Below are 25,988 nucleotides of genomic sequence, written 5' to 3'. Positions count from 1 at the left end.
TCACTCAGCAAGCATTTGTTGGGTGCATATTAAGTGCCCAGGCAAGGGCCTGGGCACAGACACTGTGGGCAGCCTCATTCCCCCACTTCCCTGCCCGTTGGGTAGCATCCGTGGGGTTTTGCCAGACACTCAGCCCAAGCTTACAGGTCCTGGTGGGCCTCAGGGTCCTGCGACCCCCCGAGTGGAATGCACCAGCCTGACCTTCATCCACCTGGGCACAGTCTCATCCACAACAGCAACTCGCGTTTGCATCACTCTTGACATTTTACACAAGGCTTTCCTGTCCATTTATTCATTTGATCCTCAAAAAACCTTGTGAGGTGGCTATGGTACCCCAGTTTTACTGATGAGGAATCTGAGGTTCAGAAAGGCAATGCTGCCCCTTCCACCTCACCAGTAAAGCCAGCACTAGAACCCAGATTTCTGGGCCCTTAGTTAATGCATTTTCCACCTCTTCCCCGGTATTCTCTTCTACAAAAGGCATCAACCAGCCTGCTCCCCTCTGATAACCTCTCATTCACCCAGGTTCTCCCCTAGGAAGCCAGTGGGGGAGCATCCTGAGACCCCCGTGTGGTTTCTCACTCTTAACTCCATCTTGAATCTTTTGCCAAACTGGCCACGGCCATCCCACACTCCCCACCTCGCAGACGTAGTCTCCCTCTAAGCCTGTCCCTTCTCTTTCCTCACCCTCCTTCTTCCTCTGAGGTCCTCCAGGTGGGCTTCTCCCAGCTCTGGGGGGCAGGGGACAGGAGAGCGGACCAGCAGTTTGAGGATGGAGGAGGGAAAGATCCCTGCAGGGAGCTCCTCTGGGCCTCAGGGGCCCTGGCACTTAGTCCTGCCCTGCTCAGCTCCTGGAACGTCAGCAAGGTTGCGCAAAAAGCTAGGAAGAGAGGCACCAGTACACAAGGGTGGAGGAAAGGTTAGACACAGGAAGCCGTGGGAGAGCCAGCCGCCGCAGACCATCTTGATTTCCCCAAACACACCATTGTCCCCCTGGGGAAATCTGTTGGTGAAGTCCTAGGCGGTTCCTTTAAGAAGGGTCCTCTTGAGGTCACCTCAGCCATCCCCCCCCCCCCCCCCCCGCCCCCAGGCAGGCTGTTTTCTCTCTTTCTTCCAAGCTGACCGGCTGAATGGTATGAGACATTCTGCCAGGGAAACTGAGGTCTAGGGAGGCAGAGGGGCTTGTGGGGACACCAGGGGACGATGTGGGGAGGGTGGTAAGGGGGAGGGGGCAGAGGATCAACCTGCTGAATCCCAGCTGTGACTCCTGCCCTTGCACTCCCACCTCCTTTTTGCCTGGTGTTCAGCGGGGGTGACGGTGATGTAACAGGTGTGGAGTGCCAGCCACGTGCTGGGCGCCAAGCAAAACAGCCAGGGTGAGTGTATGCATCATCCGTGCCTGGGAGGCAAGGCCACCAAAAGAAGTGAGTCTGGTGGAAAGACTTGAAAGAGGGAAGGGAGGCACCTTGCTGGCTGGGGGCGGGGAAGACAATAAAAGTCTGCTGAGCTAGGATTAGAGAGAGAAGGCCCAGGCAGGCGCTGGGAAGGGATGCCCCTCGTTCTTCCCTACTCTGCTTCTCCCAAAGCTTGTAAATGCCCCAGACATGAGCCAGCCCAGGCCCCGCTACGTGGTAGACAGAGCTGCCTACTCTCTCACCCTCTTCGATGATGAGTTTGAGAAGAAGGATCGGACGTACCCACTGGGAGAAAAACTTCGCAATGCCTTCAGGTAATGTGGCCCAGAGCCCAGACTCCTCTCTCTTCTACTTCCCACCAAAATCTTCCTGTACCAGGCCATGACTCCGGTACCAGTGTCCCTAAGACAGGACGTGGGGAAGCCTCGGGGAGGTGAGATTCTGAACCCTGAATGTGAGATCCTATGCCTCAGCTCTACTGAGACCCCCAAGGAGGATGGGGAGTGGAAGCAAGGACCATCCACAGGCTCAGAAGGGCTGTAAACCATCCCCAACCCCCTGCGTGAGGTCTCGCCATATTCTCAGTCCACTCAAGTCTCTCCTGGGATCTTAAGGGAGCTGGAGAAGGGCACGCTACCATATGCGGGTGGGGAGCTGCAGAGCCTTTGCTGCTTCTGTCCCTTCTCCTGTCCTTTCCTTATCAAGAAAAATCTGAAGCCTCCCCCACCCCCGTGCACTTTGTCCTCTTTCCCTCCTGGGTGCTCCTTCCTTCTCCTGGTCCAGACAATGCCCAAAGACAGCCCCTAAATTCCTGGGCTCTCCTAAAGGGTACCTACCAGGATGTGATCTCACCAGCCCCTGGGCTCTTTCCTCTCTCAGATCCCTGGCACTGTGCTGGCGGGTAGTGAGACCATGCCTATGAGGAGGGGGCTCCACAAGGGGATCTATACCCACACTCCAGGAGCCTGAGGCTACGAGCTTTATCTTCCCCCTTCCCAGACGTCTGGTAGACCTCCCTCAGGCTTCACCGGGGTCTGGTTTGCTCTTCCTCACTTCCCTGGGGAAATAGCTGATTCAGTTACCTGAATTGAGGTCACTGGCAATGGCTGAAGTAGAGATGCAGGTGGAACTGGTTCAGACTGGGGGAATCACCCAGCTGAGTCTTCACGAAAAGCCCCAGCCCAACCCTACCTCTCCTGGGAGGCTCCACCTCTGCCCGGTTACAGTCAAGACCTTGGGTGCCACAGCTGTGTCCCTCAGGCAGGCGGGCTCTGCAAGTCTTTGTGCCCAAAGAGTTTAAGTTTGGGTTGTTGCTGTACTGGAGGGATGAGGGTACCTGCTGTTGTCCTAAAAGATTAGGATGATGGATAACATAAGGCGATGCAGGGAGCTAACAATTCCCATGTGGCTGGCAGGAGAGCCTTGAACAGTGCCTGGCACACAGAAGGTGCTCCAGTAAATATTTGTTTAATGAATGAATGAATGAATGTCTAGAAAACCAACCTCTCTCCGTCCACTTCCCGCCTGGCTTCTGGAATCTCTGTATGGGTGTTTGGCATCTGTTCCCAGTTCTTCTCTCAGGCTTCAGATTGCTTTGCTCAATATATGGCAGGCTTGCAAGTAAGGCTGGGCATGTACAAGCCCTCGAGTGGGTTGTTTTTCTTCCCCAGCCAGCTCTCCATTCACGAGTCCGGTTTTCCCTGCCACAAACAAACATGAGAGAGTTCCTGCAGGCCTGATTCTCTCTTAGGACAAGCCTTTAGAGATACTTTAAGCTATCTACTACCAGTCCAACTCCCCATCCAGCATCTCAGGGATGGGAGAGGCACTACCCACCACAGAGGAGACCGGGGAGTCAGATGGTGATGGTGATGCGGTTCCGTGAAGCACTGGTTGGGACAGAAAATCTACCCAGACTTTACAGGGTACAAAGCATTGCCTGTGTTGATTTCAGTTTTGGGTGACATCCAGGGGACCCAGTGTCAGGGAAACTATTGTTGAGCAAGAGCAAAGAGCAGGAATTGGTGCTGGGCAGGAAAGGAGGCCTAATCAGAGAAGGCCAGTGAGTCACCCGATGGGTCCTGAGTATTTGAGTTCCCTCAGCTGGGAGAAGAAAAGCAAATGCCTGCCCGCCCCCCTTCTAGTCATCAATCCACCAGCTGTCACCCTTGAGATTGAAGGCCCTTGTTTTTACCACTCCTGAGTTTCTAATGAAAGGACCTCAAGGTGCTCAGCAAACAGGGGAGAGATCAACTCTCCCCACCCTGCGTTAACCAACAGTTTCCCCATTCTTCCCTCTCCTGATGAATGAACAGGGGAAAGAACTCCAGCACTCGAGTCATCACACACAAAGGATAGTAGGTCAGCAGAGGTGCACCCTGCAGGGACAGTGGAGCCTTCCTTTGGGGGGAAGTTCTAAGAAATATGGCAGCAGCCCCCACTCAGACTGAGTTTCAATTCAGGCCCATTCTTTCACTTATTCATTCATTCATTTCTTCAACAGATATTTACTAAGCACCCCAGTGTAATGCACGAAGTATTCAAAGCTGAGCAAGAGAGCCAGACTTCTCTCCATGTTGGGTTTACTGTGTAGTGGGAGAGATAGATGAAAAGCAAGAAATTACAGCACAAGGTACACACAATGCTGCAGGAGCCCGGAAGAGGGTGCCCGGGCCTGTGTTCAGTCAGACCAGAGCAAGGCCATCTGAGGTGGAGGCTGGACTTGACACCTCGGCAGGCTCAGCCACCGCAAAATCCATGCCTTTAGGCCGAGTCTCATAGACTTCCCAGGTGAGCAGTCAGCAATCAGACCTCCAGCTAGCGCCTAGGGCATGGTGACGGCTCTCAAGAGGAAGTCCTGCCACACAGTGTGGGTGCTCACTGAATTTTGCGTGAATGAGTGAACGAATGGGTGAATGACCAAGAACAGGATATTATAATCTATTCCCGACTCAGAGCATCCAAGCTGTGCAGTGCTGACCGGAAACCTGCCCTCTTCCCCTCCAGATGTTCCTCGGCCAAGATCAAAACCGCAGTGTTCGGGCTGTTCCCCGTGCTCTCTTGGCTCCCCAAGTACAAGATCAAAGATTACATCGTCCCTGACCTTCTGGGTGGCATCAGCGGTGGATCCATCCAGGTCCCACAAGGTAAGGGGATCCCCTCAGGCAAGCCTATTTCTCTCCCCACCCCACTCTCTGTGACCTCCATAACCCAACCATGCCCCTGGATGTTCACTGTCTCGGTCTTCTGCAGGCATGGCATTTGCTCTGCTGGCCAACCTTCCTGCTGTCAACGGCCTCTACTCCTCCTTCTTCCCCCTCCTGACCTACTTCTTCCTGGGGGGTATCCACCAGATGGTGCCAGGTAAGGCCTCTCCCCTCTCAGCAGGCAGCTGACCTGGACCACAAGGATGGGTGGTGGGTGGCGAAGGGGGCTGGGGTGATTTCCCATCTGCATTCTCCTCTAGCTAGTGCTGCTTTGTCCTGGAGGGACCATCACTGTGCGTGTCAGTCCCAGGTCTTCTGTGACCTTGGAGAAGCCACTTAGCTTCCGTGAACTCAGTTAGCATGACCTGTTGGGTCTCCCTCCCTGGAAGGTGGGGAAGACTTGGTGGAATAAGATATGCCATGAAGTGCTGAACAGATGTGGGAAATTACCATCTAACTCCCAGACTGGTCCCAGCGGACCACTTCAGGGACACATGGAGTTCTCTGGTGCTAAGTGAGATGGAGAAAAAGGGCCTGACCACAAGGCCTGTTTCTGGCGCAGGCTCTGCTTATACTTCCAAGCCCATTTCCTCATGTGTCCAATAAAATAACATTAACAGTTGGGGTGAAAGCACATTGAAGAGTTGTAGATCATGGTTAGATGTGAACGGTTACTGTTATGCTGGAGAGGAGCCTTGGAGGCATGGGGGTCGGGAAGCGTTCCTGGGCCCCTTTCTGGTTTCCACGGGTGTGGTCCAAACCTCTGACTTTTGCTGGCTGGGTGGGGCACCACAGGTACATTTGCCGTTATCAGCATCCTGGTGGGTAACATCTGTCTGCAGCTGGCCCCAGAGTCGAAATTCCGGGTCTTCAACAATGCCACCAATGAGAGCCATGTGGACACAGTGGCCATGGAGGCCGAGAGGCTGCACGTGTCGGCAACGCTAGCCTGCCTGACTGCCGTCATCCAGGTGAGGGGGGCGGCCTCCATCTCTGCCGGGGCCCCACCTCAGGAAGGCACCAGCCCACCCTGCCCCTGCCTCAGAGTCCCAGTTTTGACATTAAAGCTGACTTAGGGCTCTACGTCCTCCCTCTTCCCCACTTCGAGGCTACAAATGACCTTGAAAATTCAGAGCATCTCTCCTTCCCTGTCTCCCTGTCTCTTCCCTGTCTTCCCTGTCTCCTTCCCTGCATAAGACCAGCATCTACACCTAATAAAACTGTCCTGAGCTAATGACTGTCTAAAGGACTTCTGGCCTCTCTCCACTACCCTTTCCAGTGCCCAGCTCTCTGCCAGCACAGTCTTCCAGTTTCTCTAACATCACTTATCCTCCTCCTTGGAGCTTCTTCTGCTCCAAGCCACAGCATCACCTGCAAGACATAAATTACATTTCCACCACATGCAAAGGACTCTGCTAGGTTTTATGAAGGCAAACGCAGCAGCACAGAATGTAAGAGCAGGAAGCAACCTTGGAGGTTTCATTCATTGCTTCATTCAGTTAATGTTTTTTGGTTGTTTCACTGTGCCAGGAACTGGGCTAGGCTCTGGGGATCAAAGATACGTAAGAAAGAGGCCCAGTTCTCAAGGAGCTCACAGCCCAGCAGAGGAAGTAGCCATATCAACAGATAGTTGTATAGGCAGTGAGGTCAGCAACATAACGGGGCTATGTACCAATAGCTTCAGGAATGCCAAAGAGAAAGTCAGGGAAGGCCTCTCCTCGAAGAGAGGAGGTGACATCTGAGCTCAGTCTAAAAGGATGAGTAGAAGTTGACCAGTAACCAAATGAACGAGGCATGGAAGGGACAGTCCAGGCAGGGGGAATAACACCCCCAAGGCATTGAGGCCTAAGAGAGTGTGAACTGATCAGGGAATGGCAAGACAAGGAGTTTGGTATGGCCAGAGGGAGGGGGCCTTTGGGGAATGGACCAGAGAAGAAGCTAGAAAGGTAGGCAGGGGCCAGACAATGAAGTCTGAAGTCCGTCCCCTAAGCAGTGGCTTTGGGTCTGATTGGCGGTCGGTTTGGACCACTCAGACTATGGAGAAGATGACGGATGGGAGGTAGATGAGAGTCAAGGCAGGGGATCTGTTGGGAGATTATGCAGAGGTCCAGGCAAGAGTGACAAGGGCCTAGACCAGGGTGGCAGCCAAGGAGATGAGGGGGTAGACTTGCGGAACATTTTGGCAGGAACAAAATGAACAGGGCTTGGTGATAGATTGGAGATGGGGGGTGAGGGATGATGGCTCCCAAGTTTGTGGTTGGCCAGCTGGGTGGGCAGGGGTGTCAATTACTGAGAGAGGAAACACTGGTGAGTACCAGGTTCATTTTACAGACGAGGAAACTGGGGCCAACGAGGTGAAGTGTCAGAGGCTAAAGGTCTGCTGGCAGGAGAGGGCGAGACAAGGTCATGATGGACTCATTTCCCTAGAGCTGCTGCTATCCCAGGACTGCACGGAACTCCAGCCCTGGGTTTGAGCCAGGCAGGTATGGGAGTTGCTGACCCATCTTGGTCTCTCCCCACCACCCCTCTCCTCTCAGATGGGCCTGGGCTTTGTGCAGTTCGGTTTTGTGGCCATCTACCTCTCTGAGTCCTTCATCCGGGGCTTCATGACAGCCGCTGGCCTGCAGATCCTGATCTCCGTGCTCAAGTACATCTTCGGACTGACCATCCCCTCCTACACAGGCCCAGGGTCCATCGTCTTTGTGAGTCTAGGAACGCACCCCTGTGAATAGAGAGGGGCTTGAGCAGACACATGAGCCGAGTTCACTGTCTTAAGAAGTTCAGAGAGGATTCCAAGAAGTTCCCGCTTTGGGAGGGAGTGTCAAACACATGACCTTGAGGGCTTGCTGAGGTTCTCTGTGGTTAAACCCTGCAGAAAAGCAGAGGTACACTCTCCATCAGCTCCCCGTTCCAGTGCCTCAACCCCTCCCTGCCTGGGAAGTCCTTCCTTATGTCTAATCTCCATCCCTCCTCCTTTAGCTTGAACTCTTTCTAGAGAAAGAGGAAGGGAATCTGCATTCCCATCCCAGTATGAGCTCCAGACATGCCCTGTGGGAGAGGGTGGTGGAAAGTGGAATCCTGAGAAGGATCTGGATTCTGCTTTTGGTGAGAGCTGATGACATCCCTTCATTGGCTCAGGTGCTGGGTGGGAGCCCATGAGCATGATGCTGTCTCCCACAGACCTTCATTGACATTTGCAAAAACCTCCCCCACACCAACATCGCCTCGCTCCTCTTCGCCCTCATCAGCAGCGTGATCCTGGTGCTGGTGAAGGAGCTCAACGCCCGCTTCATGCACAAGATCCGCTTCCCCATCCCTACAGAAATGATCGTGGTAAGGACCTTGCCCAGGGGTGGAGGGCTGGGGCCCAGGCAAGAGAGGCTGTGAGAAAAGGAATCCGGCTCCAGTCAGAGCCAGGGGAGCCCCTCTACCCACCCGGCCCCCGGCCCACTCGCCCACTGTGAGCCAGTAGGACAGGAGTCAGGGGTGAATCTACTCCTTCCCCCTGTGTATGGCTCCCACTCTCCCTGATCCTCAGGTTGCCCCCTTCAAGGAGGCAGGGGAGTGGGATCTGGGGTCCCCAAAGAAAAGGGAAGGCTTGAGAGGGACCCCTGCCCTGGCCCCAACTTAGAGCCAATCCCAATTCTCCACTTTGGGGTTTGCAGGTAGTGGTGGCAACAGCTATCTCTGGGGGCTGCAAGATGCCCAAAAAGTATCACATGCAGATCGTGGGAGAGATCCAACGAGGGTGAGTCCAGGTGGCTGGGAAGCCTGACCCCACCCCCACTGCACCGCCCCCAGGTTCAGAGTCAGAGATGAAATGAACTCTATGAAAGTACATTATAAACTCTGTGACACTGACCAGCTATGAATTATTACTATTACTTACTATGGAGAAGAGCCGCACAATGCTGGCTGTTTCCTGACGGTGAGTCATGAAACACTCCCCGCGAAAGTCTCAGTTGATGGAGGCTGTTAAAGCAAAGCTGCTCTGGTCAGCCCCTCTCTGGTTCTTTGCCTTGCTCTAATACATTGGCTCTTTTACCCACGTGGAAAGGAAGCCGTTAGAACTAACAAAATTCACTGAGCGTCTACTCTGTGCCAGGCACCACACTGGGCCCTGGGAGGGGAGGGGAGGTGCTTATGCTGCAGAGTTGGAGCAGGCCATGGAGAAAAGGCCCACAGCACTGGGGGCTGCGGATATGCGGACGAGTGCGCGTAAGGAGTCCAGAATCTGGATGTGAACAAGTAAGGCCCTACCGCTTACTAGCTCTGTGACCTCAGGCAGGTTATGTTCTCTAAGCCTCGGAGTTTTGCTTTGTCAAGGGGAGTGACGGTAGCGGCCCTGCAGTGTGGTACTGAGGATTCAAACCGGAAGGGCTAATTCATGTAAAGGCCCTGGCACAGAGTGGGGCCCAGCCGGTCCCTGTGGGTTGGTGAAGGTCGCGGTGCCCTCCCTCTCCTCACACCCTTGGGCCCTGCCTCCTTTCTGGCTCCTTGGCAGGTTCCCCACTCCCGTGTTGCCTGTGGTTTCACAGTGGAAGGACATGATTGGCACAGCCTTCTCCCTGGCCATCGTGGGCTATGTCATCAACTTGGCTGTGGGCCGGACTCTGGCCAGCAAGCACGGCTATGACGTGGATTCTAACCAGGTAGGTCCGGCCACCCCCCAGCAGGGCTGAGCAGGACGGGCCAGGGCCCACAGAGGCCTGGCAAGAGATGTTCTGGGGCTCTGGGCTTAGGTGAGGAAGGCTGCCTGCTAGTGCGGAGAGGGGGACTCTAACACCAAGAGGCTGCCTTCTACTTGATTGGGAGAACGTGGCTTTAAAGCAGTAGGGTCACTCTGAAGTTCAAGATCCAGCTTGCAAGGCCAACTGTGTTTGGTCTGTACCCTGCACCCCAGCCCCAGCTTCCAATCCTGTGCCCACAGGAGATGATCGCCCTGGGCTGCAGCAACTTCTTCGGCTCCTTCTTTAAAATCCATGTCATTTGCTGTGCTCTCTCTGTCACTCTGGCTGTGGATGGAGCTGGAGGAAAATCCCAGGTGAGCGCTGCACCAGGAGAGTGTGGGAGGGGTGGGGGAGTAGCAGAACAATTGCCCCGGAGAAGCCAGGCCACCTGCTTCTCCAACCTTCCTCTCCCCTCCTTAGCCTCCAGTCCACCAAAGGCATCTATTGGAAACAAAACAAGAGCGAGAATTTCACACCTATGCCCTGTTTCCAAACTCTTTCTCTGAATAGATGTCAAGCCTGTGCGTCTCCCTGGTGGTGATGATCACGATGCTGGCCCTGGGGTCCTATCTCTACCCTCTCCCCAAGGTAAGAGCACAGCACGAGAGCAGAGGCAGTGAGAGACTCCAGTAAGAGCAGGCCCTGAGGGCTGTGTGGTGCTTTACAGATTACCAAGTGCCATCATTGTCACACGTTGTCCTAGTCACAACCTGAGAAGTAGTAACGCAGGTTTTACTCTCCCCATTGTACAGGTGAGGGAAACTGAGGCTGACAGGGTCTAGGTGATCTGCTTGTGGTGACAAGGCTCACAAGTGCAGGGCTGGTCACAAACTCCAGCCTTCTGACCTCAGAGTCCACACCCAAGGCAGTGTTTACAAGTCAGTGTGGGCGCCTGGCTAGGAGGGCTCTAGGCACGGGCCGTGTGGGGATGAGGGAAAAGAGGACGGGCAAAGATGGGGCCAGGGGCCCTATGACTCTAGCACCTGCACTCCAAGCCTAAGATTGAATGCAGAGCTTTGGGGTCTCTGCCAGCAGAGATGTTCTAGAGCTGCAACTCTGTCCTGCCAGGTTTCAGGGTCAGGTGTTTGCAGGAAAGGCAGGAAAAAGGGGACACCCCAGGTGACAAGGAACAATGTTCTGCTTCCCCAGGCTGTGCTAGGAGCCCTGATTGCTGTCAACCTCAAGAACTCCCTCAAGCAACTCGCCGACCCCTACTACCTGTGGAGGAAGAGCAAGCTGGACTGTGTAGGTATTGGGCGGCCTCTGGGTACGCGTTGTGCCCTTACCGCCTCCTCCAACCCCATAGCCCTGTCATTTCTTCTGTCAGTGATCCCTCTGGTCAGCTGCTCGCTGATTAGCATAACCGAGTGCTGACAGCTCAGGTTTTTTTTGTTTGTTTGTTTGTTTTGTTTGTTTTTTTTGTGGTATGCGGGCCTCTCACTGTTGTGGCCTCTCCCGTTGTGGAGCACAGGCTCCGGACGCACAGGCCCAATGGCCATGGCTCACGGGCACAGCCGCTCCACGGCATGTGGGATCCCCCCGGACCGGGGCACGAATCCGTGTCCCCTGCATCGGCAGGCGAACTCCCAACCACTGTGCCACCAGGGAAGCCCCAGACAGCTCAGGTTTTGGAGTGAGACATCTTATGTTCAAATCCTAACTCAGCTCTTCACTGGCTTTATGACCAATGGCAAGTCCCTTAACCTCTCCGAGTCCTGGCTTTCTCATCTGTGAAATGGGTATCTTATACTCTCTAGCCCCCACCTCAGGATGCTTATGAAATGAGATAATACAAGTAAGGAGCACATTGTCGAATTGTATCTTGTGTTCAATAAAATTTAGCTATTATTATTTTTATGATTTATAGTTCCAAAGAAAGCTAAATGAAATCATTTTAAAAAACAAAAAAACCTAGAACATAAAGCCAGCAGACCAGGATCTTAAGCAGATTACCAGACTTCTCTGGAGTTCTGTTTCCTCATCTGTAATGCGGGTGATGGTCATGGCTGCGTCACACACTGGCTCTGAGGATTAAATGAGATCATAATGGGAAAGCCCCATGTAACCATAAAACACTCAGCAAACATGAATTATTGTTTTGATTAGTCACATTCCCAACGCATCTTCCACTGGGCAGTTGAAATGAGGCTACCATATACTGACGACACTGCCTCATCCCCACTTGAGCCCCACCATAAGCTGTGAGAAAGGATTTACTAACCTCCTTTCAAGATGCTGAAACAAAGCCTCAGAGAGGTTTAGTAACACATCAAAGGCCACAGAAGTAGTAAGTGCTAGAGTCAGGACTGGAACCCCAAATCTTAGACTCCAAACCTCTGGACTGGACTGTCTCCTAGGGGAGAAGGTACACTTGCACAGTATGAGAAGGAAATCCTTAAAGCCAGAGAAATGAGTGGTCCATCTGGGGTCCCCCAGGGAGTGAGGGATGAGGATAGGGAGAAAAATGACGTCCCAGTTCCCACCCCGAAAGATCTGCTTTTATCACATCCCAACAATCCCCCCCACTGTGACAATAGTTCCTGATATTTACATAGTGCTTTGGGTTCCCATCTGATCTTCACAATTCTGTACAAGAGTGTGGGCAGATTTATTTCTTTCAGAGGAACATGGGGGACTCTAAAACACCACAGGAGGCAACTGTCAAAACTGCATCCAGGGCTTCCCTGGTGGCGCAGTGGTTGAGAGTCCGCCTGCCGATGCAGGGGACATGGGTTCGTGCCCCGGTCCGGGAAGATCCCACATGCCGCAGAGCGGCTGGGCCCATGAGCCATGGCCGCTGAGCCTGCGCGTCCGGAGGCTGTGCTCTGCAACGGGAGAGGCCGCAACAGTGAGAGGCCCGCGTACTGCAAAAAAAAAACCTGCATCCAATCCTGTCCCCAAATGCACACAACCAGGCCCCAGGCTATCAGATCAGGAAATGTAGCTGAGCACGTGTCCGGCACACAGCTTACTATCAGATGGAGGAATGGAACTCAGGTTTACTGAGCACTCACTGGGCACCCATCACTAAGGCCAGGACCTTATCTTCCTTAACTCTTTCATGAAGCTGGTATTATTATTCCCCCTTTGTGAATTAGGCAACTAAGGATCACACAGCTAGTAAGTAGGAGAATGAAATTTGGAACCCAGGCATATCTGACCCAAGACTCATACTCTTCTCACTGAGCCATCCTGACTCCCTGTGTATGCTGGGGTTGTCTATTGACAACCAGACAAGATCAGGGAGCCACACTCAATCTAAGGGAAATGGGCAAGTGTAACCGAAGCTCAGTTACATAAAACAGTGCAAAAATGGCATGAAAAGGGAAGGGTGGGTCTGAAGTTGTGCTAGCAGAGAATGACCTAGGCTGGTCCAGGAAGACTTCCCCAAAGGGGCAGTTTTCTCCCCAGGCCTGCTTTGACGTCTCTCTCTTCACAGTGCGTCTGGGTGGTGAGCTTCCTCTCTGCCTTCTTCCTGAGCCTGCCGTATGGTGTGGCAGTGGGTGTCGGCTTCTCCACCCTGGTTGTGATCTTCCAGACCCAATTGTAAGTAACAGCCCCTCACCCCAAGGCACAGCAGTGGGGCCCCTGGGCCAGTCTGCCAAGGGCTCCCACGTGAGGCCTGGCCCAGCCCACTGCATACTGTCACCTTCTGGACCTGGCACTGGAGGGGCTGCCAGGCCCAAGGAGAGCCTGGCCCAGCCAGGACTTTCGGCACAGGCTGGGCTACATGACTTCCCACATCCTGAAAACCCAGGGGAAGCCATCACAGTCTTGGAGGGCTGGGGGACCAGAGAAAGTGGGAGTCAAGCAAGTGGATGAGACTCAGTGTCCTTTCAAGGGTGCTACTAGACCCCAGACCAAATGGAACCCCACCTCAAGGGAACAGCAAGTCAGAGGACAGCTACGTCCTTGCTATAAAAACATTAAGTGGGCTTCTCTGGTGGCGCAGTGGTTAAGAATCTGCCTGCCAATGCAGAGGACACGGGTTTGAGCCCTGGTCCAGGAAGATCCCACAGCTGCGCTCTAGAGCTCTCGAGCCGCAACTACTGAAGCCCGCGCACCTAGAGCCCATGCTCCGCAACAAGAGAAGCCACCTTAATGAGAGGCCCACGCACCGCAACGAAGAGTAGCCCCCACTGGCCGCAAATAAAAAGAAAGCCTGCCCGCAGCAACAAAGACCCCACGCAGCCATAAATTAATTAATTAATTAATTGATTTTTTTTTAAAAATTAAGTGAAACAGACCAGGGGGTCCAGGTCAGGGCAGGAAGGATGCTGAATATCCGGGAAACCCTGTCTTCTCTTCCTGAGAACTCAGAACCAGGAAGTGGTGACTTTAGGGCCCCGTAAGAATGTCACCTTGTTTACTCCCCACCCTTTCTCCCCCCTGAGCCCCAGACTGGGAGCTACGTCAAGGAGCTACCTGTCAACCCTCTAATTATAGCCCAGACACAGGCCATCAGGCATATGTCTCCAGTGCAGAAAGACAAACACAAAAACCCCAGGGTGAGGAAGGGACCCTCTCCTGGCCTGCCTCTGCCCAGCCCCCAGCCCCAGTGTCCCTCCAGGCCCATCCGCTAATAGCATTCTCTTATGTTTTTCTTTTCCTTCTTCATCCAGTCGAAATGGCTATACTTTGGCCCAAGTCGTGGACACTGACATTTATGTGAATCCCAAGACCTATAATAGGGTGGGTAATCCAAGATTGTGACCTCCCTCTTTTGCCCTACCCCCACCCCAAATAAAAAGGTTTTAAAAAAAAAAAGCCAATAAAGATATTGCTGCTAACTGAACCGAGTCTTCCTGCCACAGGCCCAGGAAATCCAAGGGATAAAGATCATCACTTACTGCTCCCCTCTCTACTTTGCCAACTCGGAAATCTTCAGGCAAAAGGTCACTGCCAAGGTAAGGCTCAGTCCTCTGGTGACCAGAGGGGCTGGACAGAGCGTGCCTGGAAGATGCAAGAAAAGGAGCTGGGAGCTGACAGCAGGCCACTTCCAAAGAGGGTGGAGGTTAAGACTGCTCTCTGCTCTCTCCCTACAGACAGGTGTGGACCCCCAGAAAGTATTGCTGGCCAAGCAAAAATACCTCAAGAGGCAGGAGAAGGGGAGAAGGCTGCCCATACAACAGAGGAAATCCCTATTTATGAAAAACAAGGTGAACTGAGGCTAGAAACAGCCCATGCCCTCTCCCCTGCCGTCTCTGATCTTGTTACCTGGTACCCCACCTCCCAGTATCTTTGAAGTCAAAGATATCAAGTCTCTGTGGCCGCTGCCCAGTGGGTATTGCCTGGTGGATATCTTCTCCTTCGATGAGGAGCTGTCAGCTCTTAGGGTAACCACTGAACTCCCACAGCCCATCCTCATTTTCTGGCTAAGATAGGATATGCCCGTGGACTTATGAGCAATCCCATATGGGGAGCAGCAGTGAATTTCCTGGGGTACCCAGCCAACCTAGATCTAGCAAGGTGGATGTAGGTGTGGGAGTTCTGCAGAGAAGGCAGACATGGATAAATGCGAAAAAGGAGCTCAATTGTTTCCAGAGGGCCTTTCTCTCAGAGCAGAGTGGGCTGAGGCTTCGGTGCCTCTCTTGGAAGGGTTGTGGGAGACCAAACGTGCAGACCCCACCTAAGGAAGGGGCTATGGGAGATGCCGGTCCTATGGGCTTTTGGGGGCTTATATTCACCACCACCAGGTTCAGTTTCCTCCACCCGCACGCCCCTTGCCCCAGCTTCAGCCACAGCAAAGTCTGACTGAGTGTGATGGCCCCTGACTCTGCCCTCCTACTCCCGCCCTCCAGACTGTCTCCCTGCAGGAGCTTCAGCAGGACTTCGAGAATGGCTCCCCAACGGACCCCAACAACAACCAGACGCCTGCTAATGGCGCCAGCGTGTCCTACATCACCTTCAGCCCTGACAGCTCCACAGCTGCCAGTTGTGAGCCCCCGGCCTCTGCTGAGCCCAGTGACATCCTGGCCAGCGTCCCACCCTTTGTCACCTTCCACACCCTCATCTTCGACATGAGTGGGGTCAGCTTTGTGGATTTGATGGGCATCAAAGCCCTGGCCAAGGTGAGGCCCTCGGGTGGAGGGAGTGCCAGCCCACCCCCCAACCCTAACCGTCACCCCTGCCCCACTACACTCCCTTTCCTTGGAGCCCTCATTTGAACCAACTGAGCGAAACAGCTCACCAAGGAACCTAACAGCTCCTAAGATCCCTTTTCCCCAGATGCTACCAGGACAGAATGCTCTCTGCAGAGCAGGCCCAGACAGCACGAGGCAATGCCTGCCTGGGGAGGGATACCAAAGCCAGGCCGCTGGTCCACCCTGTCCTAGCACCCCTCTGTAACACAGTCCACCCCAAGTTCCCTCTCAGGCTGCCAGGAACCCACCCCAGGATCCTCTGAGTAGAATTCAGCTTGGCCCTGGTTCGTGGTCTGCCCTTCCTTCCCACACTCACCCAGACACTCTAGCGTCAGCCGGTTCTGGCCAACAGAGGAAAGAAGACATTATATCAGTGCCTCACATCCTTAGACCAAACACACAGCTCACAGGATACCTTGAATAAATGTATCCACCCGATAACTTTTCAGCGGCCACTTCCGATGACAAGGAGTCGGTAAACCTCAGAGGCTGGCCCAGAGAGAAGCAGCCCAGAGAAACCGAGGGGTACAGAGAGCACATAGGCTGATGGCATCACCAGCCAGGTGCACAGAAGGCTCCATCCCCAGCCCTGGGCTCAACCTGCTTCCCTAGCCTGGACCTGGCATGAAGCCGGGCAAAGCAGTAGCCTCTCTGGGCCTCGGTCCTCCCCTGCAGTTTCTGCCTGAAGCCACGACGTCAGGAAAGAGGTGGAGTCCAGGACTCTAAGCAACTGAAAGAAAAGATCTGGCCCCATAAGAAGGGGTCATGGGGACTTTAAGTGGCTGCCTCATTGGCAAAGCCCCACGTCCACCCCGCTGTCCAGAGGAGCAGTCAGCCAGCACTCCAGGGAGAAGTGCTGTGCTTTGCTGCTATTTTTATCTTTGGCTGCCAGGGCTCTCGGGGCTACTTATTTGTTTGGCTCCCCCTCTGATGTGCGTTTTGTGAATCGGTTTTCAGGCCCACTCAGAACATTCCTTTCCTTTTGTCTCCCTACCCAACACCCTCCCGACTCCTCTAGCTGAGCTCCACCTACGGGAGGATCGGTGTGAAGGTCTTCTTGGTGAACATTCATGGTAAGAGAAGGAGGACGTGTAGGCGACTGGAAGGCTGGCAAGGGGCTGAGGTGGGAGTAGGTGGGTGGGATGTTGAATAGTGAGTGGGGTAGGAATGAGAACAGCCAAATGTTCCCCTAAACTACTGGCTGCTCATAAGCGTTTCGGGCACAAGTTAGAAGAGACTACAGCCGGGTTAGAGAACATCCTAGAGGTCTCAATTAGAGAGTGGGGGGATCATGGAGTTAAGAAATGACAAGTAGGATTCTAATTTGCCCACCACTAATTTGCCATGTATCTTTGGCCAAGTCACTTCATCTGTCTAGGGATCGATTGCCACCTACATAAAATGAGGCCGACTAGATAAATTTGGGAATCTTCTCCAAATCCAAAAGTCTATGAATAAGCACAAAGCATAGATACACCATAACCATCCAGGGAAGACACAGATAACACAGTGTTATACGCACACAGTCTCCAGGGCCCACACACACAGCCCCAAACCGTGTCCACATCGCAGTGGACTTTCACCTCCAGCATGTGTGCAGAGTGCAGGGACACGGACGCACAGCAAGAGCGCACAGACACACGGGAGAAAGGGAAGGGGCACACACTGGCACACCCCGTTTCCCGCGGAGGGTCAGCAACTTCCAGCAGGCCTAGCCAGCTTCGGCGCTGGCCTGAGCACAGCCCAGGCTCTGTGCAGGCTCCGTTCAGGAAGAGAGTCTGCACTGGCAAGTGACCTGCTCTGTGTGTGCTCCAGAGTTAGAATCAGAAGCTCCCGCCGACCCTCACTAGACACTCCTCAGGAAATCATGTCCAGGATTGGGTAGGAATAAGGGCTCTTCCACACACTGGACATTGTAGGAAAGGTCTGGATAAACAGCAGGAAGGACGAACCCTCAAGGGACAGAATGGGCAAACGTTTTAGCCTTTCCCACTCGAATCACCACGAAGTACCAACTCCCTGAATCAAACTGCTTCCTTCTGCCCTGGGGTGAAGGTTCAGCATCTTCAAGCTCATGTTGCCCTCTGCTGTCCAGAAATGATACTGCAAAGCCAATGAGAAGGCTCTAGGATATAGCAAGAGCACAGCCCTCAGGCCTCTCTCTCCATCTCCCTCAGGCCCTCTCACCATTTTCCCCCAACCCCAGGTCCTGTCCACGGTGGTGTTAACCTTTTGAAGGTGATCTTTCCCTCCTTCCAGCCCAGGTGTACAATGACATTAACCATGGTGGCATCTTCGAAGATGGGTGTCTAGAGCGCAACCACGTCTTTCCCAGCATACACGACGCAGTCCTGTTTGCCCAGGCAAAGGCCAGGGAAGTGGCCCCAGCACGTACCTTCCAAGGGGTAAGGTCCCTGCACCTGAGGAATCCTAGGCCATGGGTCACTGAATTAGCGGGACGGTTTGGGTTCCAACACCAATTCTGTCAATTAACGGTTCTGAATCTCAGTTTTCTTATCTGTGGAATGGGTACTCTAAGGTAACATTATCCACCACGGGATTTTTCTTTTGTTTTGGTTTTAAGATTAACTGATACTTGTATCTTTTACGTCACTTGAAAGAGCTTTGTATATTACAAAATCCTTATTAATATCAATTTCCAGATCACACAAACACCCAAAGCACAGCGGGTTATGCCTGGCATTCTGGCATTGCTCATCCCTGCTATTCCTTCGCTCTTTCTACAAGAGGCTTTGGGAAAGGGAGGGGAGTAAGCCTGCCTGTTTTAATTTAGCAGAGCTTGGAGATTTCAGGCTGGTGATGGATGAAGAGTGTGGATCAGAGTTTTGTCTCAGCTTCTTGACATTTAATTTACTAGCTCAGTAAGTGGTATGCAAATGAGCTACAAATAACACTGTCTACAAATAACACTCCAGAAAGCTGGGAGGCAGAAAAAGCCCATCCCACTGTGGTCCCTGCCCAGGCATCCCCAGCCGACGCCACCTCCCAGGCTCCCCTGCCAGCTCAGCTTCTACCCTTGGCCTCCCAAGACTCTGTGCCCCAGTCCATGAAACAAACCTCTTCTGCCCTCTGTGGGTCATAAGAAAGGCTTTTCTGGCCCTAGAGCAACCATTTGCTGTTTGCTTTAAGAGACTGATGAAGGTGAAGCCATCTGTTCTAAGCGCTGAAAGCCTGCCCAGGGAAACACGGGGCCTGGCGCCTGCCTACCACACAGAGGGAAACTGTGAGAGCAGCGGCCTTTCTAGCCTCATGCACCCTGTCACCAGAGCAAAGAGAGGGAGATTCCAGAAGAATCCTCATCATCCGTTATTGCACAATGTCCACTATTTACAGTTTATATATTCTTAAAAATGTATATTATATGTATTGTATATTTAACTATTACAGAACATATTCATATCTATAAATGATACACACACACCCCCTTTTCAACAGCATGGTGAGGGAGAGAGCCAGCAAAGTGAGTCTGATTATCCTACTTTTACAGATGAGGAAACAGATTCCCAGAGAAGGGAAATGGATTCGCAGGTCAGGCAGCTAGCCAGTGATCCTTGTAAGCTAGGTAAACCTTCCCTGCCTCTGAAATGCCCACCAAGGAAGCCCACCCTGATGTACACCTGTCTGCTGTGAGGAGGAAAACCACAGCTGTGCTGTATTTTGAGAGGCAAATGAGGGAGGTGAGGGAAAAGTCAAGAGGGCAGGTTATGCATCAGAGCACACGGTGCCCCTCACCCACCCCAGAGGCTGCCATTTGTGCCAGACCGTCACTCAGTTACTGCAGCTCATTTTGCACTTGTTTCCCCCATCCAGGCTCCAGTGGACCCCGAGCTCTCTTTGTATGATTCGGAGGAGGACAGTCCCAGCTGCTGGGACTTAGAGCAGGTAAGCTGAAGGCTGGGGGTCAGGAGGAAAAGGAAGGAGACCTTCTCAAACCCAAAGTGTTGGCTGGGCTCTCCCATCTCCAAGCCAGAGCAGTCACCTTGAAGGCAACAATGTATCCTTCTCATCTTTCTTTTAATAGCAGATCTTAATTCTTCTCACTCACTGAAATGCATCATGGGGGAAGGGAGAGTCACTGGACCAAGTCCTGGATAACTAATATCTATACTTAACTCTGCAACACACCTGCTACTTGACCTTCGGCAAGCCACATAACACCACCAGGCCCCAGTGTTTATCATTGTGAAATAAGGGGAATATGGGGAATACCTTGTCCCATCTACCTAACAAGATCAGTGGGGGTTGCTCTTGTTCTCTGTAAATTCAACTGGTATTTATGGAGTGCCTACTACTTGCCTGACACTATCCCAGGGTGGGCACACAGCTGAACAACACAAAGACCCCTGCCCTTGGAAAACTTACATTCTGGTAGGATCAGATGAATTCTAGGGATATATGAGGGATACAAATATTACTGCACGTGGATGGGCTTTAAGAGCTAAGAGCTATGCAGGTGTGAAGTCTTACTTCACGTAAAGCCCTATGGTCCTGACATGAAAAGTAGCCCCACCCCAATGCCCTGAATTAAAAGAAACCAGATCACTAGGTTTAGAGGAATTTGGCTCTGGGTCTATTAGAAGTAACATCTCACTTTGTGCCTCTTCCCATTCTTTTGGGTATGAGTTCCATGGTCCTCTAAACATGTCTCTGGGGGTGCTGAGGGCATGCGGGAGGCATTAGGAAAGAGAGCCGGGGCCACAAAGATTTGGCGGATGGATTTCTGGGTCCCTGTGGAATCTCCAGCACATTCCAAAAGCCTGGGTAGGACCAAAATAGCTTATCAGAGCAAGAAAGGACTTCAGAGCTTGTCTGATCTCAACCCTCATTTTACCTAATAAAGAAAGTGGAACGAAAAAGGAGGACAGGACCTGTGAAAGTCACACAGCACACCAGAGGTGATTCAAAGTTAGATTTCAAGCATCTTCTCTTGTCACCTCTGTACCAGTTCACCTCTTAGGCTGACCCTGCCTCTCCCCGGTTCACATACGCACGTGCACACACTCACACACACTTCCTCAAAATGCCTCTTTCTGGCCGGGGGTTCATAGGGTCACCTGGCGATTGCCACCACTCTGAACCCAACAGGTCTGATGCTGTCTCTCCCCCTCCCACTTCCTCCCTGTGGCCCTGCAGGAGATGTTCGGCAGCATGTTTCACACAGAGACCCTGACCGCCCTGTGAGGGCCCAGCCGGTTCCCATGCTGCCTGCAGAGCACCTGGTACCTGGGACTCCCATGAAGGATGAGCCTGGGATCATGGAGAGTGGCGGGTAGAGGAGAACACCTCCACCGGGACTCCAGTACCTCTCCACCCTCCTCCCCCTCTCTCATTCCCCTCCCGGCATCCCTAGAGCAAGTCAATCTCAATGGCAGGGAGAGACACCTCTTCATCCTTCTGCTGACCCTCAGGGCCCCAGCCAGCAACAAGCAAGCCTCCTTCTCACTCCACCGCTCCCACCCGCGCCCTGCCTGTGGCAGCTGACAGGACCCCCGACTGCTGGACTTTAAGACTGAGCCAGGAATAGAGAGGAAGCCGTGTGCTGACGTAGAGTGCAAGCTTCGAAAGTGTCCTGGCGCCAGCATGGCTTGGTGTCCGATGGTGTCAAGCTGTCACAGGACACAGAGACGAACTTGCTTAGGACTCTGTGGTTGCCCTCTCCAGCTGCCCAGTCTGTCTCTGGCAGCTCTGTACCCCTGGGACCATGTGCTCCCACAACCCAGGTATCTCTGTCTTGGTGACTATGTCCCCTTCTTCCTCATCTTAAGGCTGCTGAGACCTCCACTACTATTTAGCACATCAGACTCTAGCCTGGGGAGTGGCTACCAGAGCTACCTCCCCAGGGGCAGCCCACCAAGGTAGCCACATCAGCCTTCTGAAACACTATCACTCCCCCTGCCCTCAAGGGCTGCTTCCTTCTACTTGAGACCAGGTAGGAAGCCAGAAGGGACAGGGGGGTAGCTGGCAGAATCCTCTGGCAACCCAGCAACAGATACTAGTTATTCTGCACAAAAGCTTTCCCTCTTTGTACTGGAGATGTGGAGGGGCAGGGGGCGCTAGTACCAATCCAGGGCCAACTGGTGGGACCTGGGCCTCGACAGTCTCCCTGACCTTAGAAATGCGTCCCCCACTTGGGAAATCTGCCTTGTTCTCTTCATTTGGCAAAGAGCCAATGAGTTTAACTCTCCCTTATCAGCTTGGGGCCTGAATCGTTCAGCCAGGCAAGGCAGGACACCCCACCAAGGGCATATCCCAGCTGGGTACCAAGCATGGAGAAGGGCTGATCCAGTCTGGGCCTTCCTCCACAGGGATTCCTTAACAAACTCAGGACCTGAGGCCATCTCCTTCCAGGAGAGATGAGAAGAGGGGTTAAGTTCTCTCTATATATAAGAAGGTAGAGAAACCCCACTGTTGACTTGAAAATAAATAGGTTCCATGTGCAAGTGTTTGAGAAATTTTCCATGGAAGTGCACCAAAAACCTTTTGGCCTCTCCCCACTGATTCTCCCAAGTTCCTTCAATGAATGATCCCTGCCCAACAGGATGGGCTGGCCCAGCCTGGAAAAATGTTCGAATTCCTAACTTCAGCCTGACCTCCACTGTGTGCCTGTGCCTTGAGTGAGCTGGTCAGCTAGCAAGTCTTCGTAGAGTTAAAGGAGGGGGTGCTGGTGAAGAGCCAACAGATTCTTGGCCTACAAGCATTGCTTCTTTGTGAATTCATTATGCCATCTGGCTGCCAATGGAACTCAAAACTTGGAAGGCAGAAGACAATGTTATCTGGGATTTACCGTGCCCAGCACCCGAAGTGCCAGATTTCGAGAGGACAAGAACCATAGCCAATGAAAACTCACCCTCCCCTGCTCCACCTCCTGCAGAGTCCAGCTCAGGCCCAAGAGGTGTGGGAAGAGCACAGAGCCTCAGGACATCCCAAGTTAGAGGTGCCTTGTGAACCAAGTGTCTAGAACCCTTGAGGACTTGATGAAGTGACTGTTAACCCCCAGGCCAGCCCCAGACCAAAAGGTGATTGCTGACTCACAGTGGCCTGGAGCTGGGGGCTCAAGGAGGGATCCTGAACCATGTCCAGGGGTGTAGGTACTCACAGAGACCACAGTGGATGTAAGATCGGAAACACCTGGGGTGGAGGGAGGCCTTGAAGAGAACTTCACTGTTAGAATACTTTGGAAAGAACATAAATTCACCCAGACCACTCACTGGACATGACTGAGGCAGGAAAGGAGAGCAAGATAGTCAAATAATCCAGGATTTCAAAACTTCTGAATGTTCTTAGTTATACTGACCAGCAATGATGTGGTTCCTGGAGAAGACCGGGACTCTTGAGATATTTGTGTAATTTATTTAATTTAAACACCATTCTCCTTTTGTTCATTTTGCTAATAAAGTGGTTTTGAAATGTGAACAAGTGCATGTGTTCGGGTGGTTTTACAGAGAGGCAAAACCAGTCACCTCCAGGAAGAGGTGGCTTGCTTTGCCCTGTCCTGGGGAAAAGAAACAGAAAGCTAAGACTTCTTGAATCTCCCAGCTGCTCTCCAGGTTCCGGTTTTCCACTCCTGAGAAGGAATAAACGTCCATGATCCAGCTGAAGAGCAGAGATTGGGGCACGACACCTGGACTAAGGGATCCCCATACTCAGGACCAATTCCCAGAGCCAACTCTGTGATTTCTGTGGCTATCAGGGAAGTCAAACTTCCACCATCTCTTCTGTATATGCTTCACGTGCTAATTCTTCAACATTCATGAGATGTCTGTTAAGGGCCAGTCCCATCAATACTCAACAAAGCGGGCTTCCCTGGTGGCGCAGTGGTTGAGAGTCCGCCTGCCGATGCAGGGGACGCAAGTTCGTGTCCCAGTCCGGGAAGATCCCACATGCCACGGAGCGGCTGGGCCCGTGAGCCATGGCCGCTGAGGCTGCGCGTCCGGAGCCTGTGCTCCGCAACGGGAGAGGCCACAACAGTGAGAGGCCCGCGTACCGCAAATAAATAAATAAATAAATAAATAAATAAAATAAAAAGAGGAATCACAGAAAAAGAGCAAAGGCTTGAGGGAGACAGAAATAGAATGAAGTGGAAAGAGATGGAGGGCTAGAGATAAGAAAGATCAGCGGGATAGATGCATGGAAACAAAGAGATCAGGAGAGCTAGAAAAGGGAGAAACGGGTGAAGGAGGAAGAGAATATATTGCAGAGGCAGAGAAGTCACTGAGTTCCAAAATGATAATTTATGTAAAATAAACTAATCTTGCTTTATCATGCTATTCAACTGCCCTGCAAGATCTGAGTAAACTGGCAATTAGCAACCCTCCACTTTGAATTTTATATATGTTTTTGATGATGCTATCTTAGCCTGAACCCCTCCCCCCGCCAAAGTAGAACATGAGACAGAAGCTTCCATACAGGTATTTGGGAGGTGATCCCAGCAAGCGGGAGTGAAAGGCAGGAGGAGTGAAACAGGGAGGAGGGAAGGCCAACAAAAGAATGAGTTACTGAGATAGCCCCTGTGGAGGGCAACTGAGGCTCCAACCTCCTAGGAGCGCTGCAAAATGCATCTCTAAACTGTCCTGGAGAAACATTTAACCATCATTCCCATCTTCTGTTGGTCAAGGGTGATCCCTTGGATATTAACTCTCCAAAAATTATGGGTTGCATGGACGTGAGCACAGAGCAGTTCCAAAGGGGTCCAATGCTGTGGCATCAGGGAAGCCCCCCAGGACAGGAGGGAAGAGGTGTGCGTGAGACCAGCAGATAAGACTGCTCAGAACTGTTACCCCAAAAGAGGCTTCGTAGGAGAGTTTCAAGTGGCGTAAAAGTGGCATCTAAATCAGATGCATTTCTTTAACTTATCTTTAAAACACATTTTTACCTTTAGTTGTAAAACTACAACATGGCTTTAGCAGTCTTTGGGGGAGTAGTGTCAAAACTTCTATGTTAACTAGACGTTGTGGCGATTATTTTACAATATATACAAATATCAAATCATTATGTTGTACACCTGAAACTAATATAATGTTATATGTCAATTATATCTCAATTTTTAAAATTCTATAAGATGATCATCTCCCCATTCTACAATGGAATGGAGTATTTTAAGACTCTGCCTTCCTAAACATAGTTTCTAATACAATTCCTTGTTAAGAAGAACCAGGGCCCCTCAGAGCAATGGCTGGTTCCAGGGCCAGGGTAGGGTAGGCACAAAATGAGTCTGAAACAACTTTTTATGCCAGAAGGCAAGGAACTGTTAAATAAAAAAAAAGATGGAGGCATATCACAAGGACCAGATTCAAGCACCTTCTACTAACTGAATGTAGGGTAATTTGGGCACCAAAACAAACACAATGATGAATTTTAAACCAATAAAAACAAGAATTGATTCTATACCAATACTAGATAGATAGATAGATAGATAGATAGATGGATGGATGGATAGAAGATAATTCTAGAGGATTTCTAGTATTTTGTAACATCTGGAAGCTTTAGTCCCCACCTATAACATTTTTATGATACAGTTTTCTTATTCAAGGATATAATTTTCCATTTTAATCTCCTTTTGATAATCTAAATAGTGTCTTCTCATATAGATCTTACACATTTCTCAAGTATATTCTTAGTTATTTTTTACCTTTTTTATTGCCTTTCCCATTATAAATGGAATCTCTTCTTATATTTTCTAACTCGTTGGTGATTGCATATACAAAGGCTATTGACTGTTGTATATTAACTCTGTACCCAGATTACCTGCTGAATTCTCTTACAGTACTAATAGTTTTGTAGTAGTTTGGCAGTCGATTATTTCAAGTTTGCTAGCTATACATCCTATGTGTACAAGTAATAAACATTATCAATTTATCTCCTTTTCAAATCTTTATACTGCTAATCTCTTTTTCTTGTTTACTTGTCTTGTCTAGTACCTGCAAAACTAATACTAAATAATAGTGGTGATAATAGACATCCTTTTCTTGTCTCTGACTTTAATGCTAAAGTTTCTGCTTTTTTCTCATTAAACATGATTCTGGCTTTAGTACTGGAATATATATTTTATCATTTTAAGACTTTTGTCACAAAAGGATCTAGAACAATCAACGTCTGACATGACAGTGTGAGGAGCTACACTGATCAGCTCCCCAGTGAAACTGGTAACAATTTTTTAAAAAAATTAAGCCTGTAGATATGGTCCTAAGGGCAAACAACATATGAAGAAATATCTATTCAAGAAATAGCTATTAGAAGAATATAGATATAAGACAGAAGAAAACACAGAGGTAAATTTTCATGACCTAGGATTTGGCAAAAAAAAAATTCTTAGATATGACACCAAATGCATGAGCAAGAAAAGAAAACACAGGTACATTGGACTCATCACAATTTAAAACTTCTGTGCTTCAAAGGACACCATCAAGAAAATAAAAAGACAACCCACAGAATGGGATAAAATATTTGCAAATCATACATCTGGTATCTAGAATA

General features: G+C 51.3%; 1 protein-coding gene across 1 annotated transcript; it reads left to right on the top strand.

Annotated features, from left to right (window-relative positions):
- Positions 1-1,571: 1,571 nt before the first annotated feature.
- SLC26A9 (solute carrier family 26 member 9) lies at positions 1,572-20,696 on the top strand (the record flags this gene model as incomplete). Its single annotated transcript, XM_079902563.1, has 20 exons — positions 1,572-1,729; positions 4,422-4,561; positions 4,668-4,778; positions 5,417-5,592; positions 7,159-7,323; positions 7,802-7,954; positions 8,287-8,369; positions 9,126-9,273; positions 9,552-9,665; positions 9,862-9,939; positions 10,501-10,596; positions 12,791-12,897; positions 13,974-14,043; positions 14,166-14,258; positions 14,397-14,510; positions 15,153-15,422; positions 16,513-16,567; positions 17,754-17,899; positions 19,326-19,397; positions 20,649-20,696. Exons 1-20 carry the CDS (start codon positions 1,605-1,607, stop codon positions 20,694-20,696), a joined length of 2,364 nt encoding a protein of 787 aa, XP_079758689.1. The 5' UTR covers positions 1,572-1,604.
- Positions 20,697-25,988: the final 5,292 nt, after the last annotated feature.

This window comes from Stenella coeruleoalba (assembly GCF_951394435.1).
Source record: "Stenella coeruleoalba genome assembly, chromosome: 1".
Lineage (NCBI taxonomy): Eukaryota > Metazoa > Chordata > Mammalia > Artiodactyla > Delphinidae > Stenella > Stenella coeruleoalba.
This window is presented reverse-complemented; position numbering and strand designations above follow the sequence as displayed.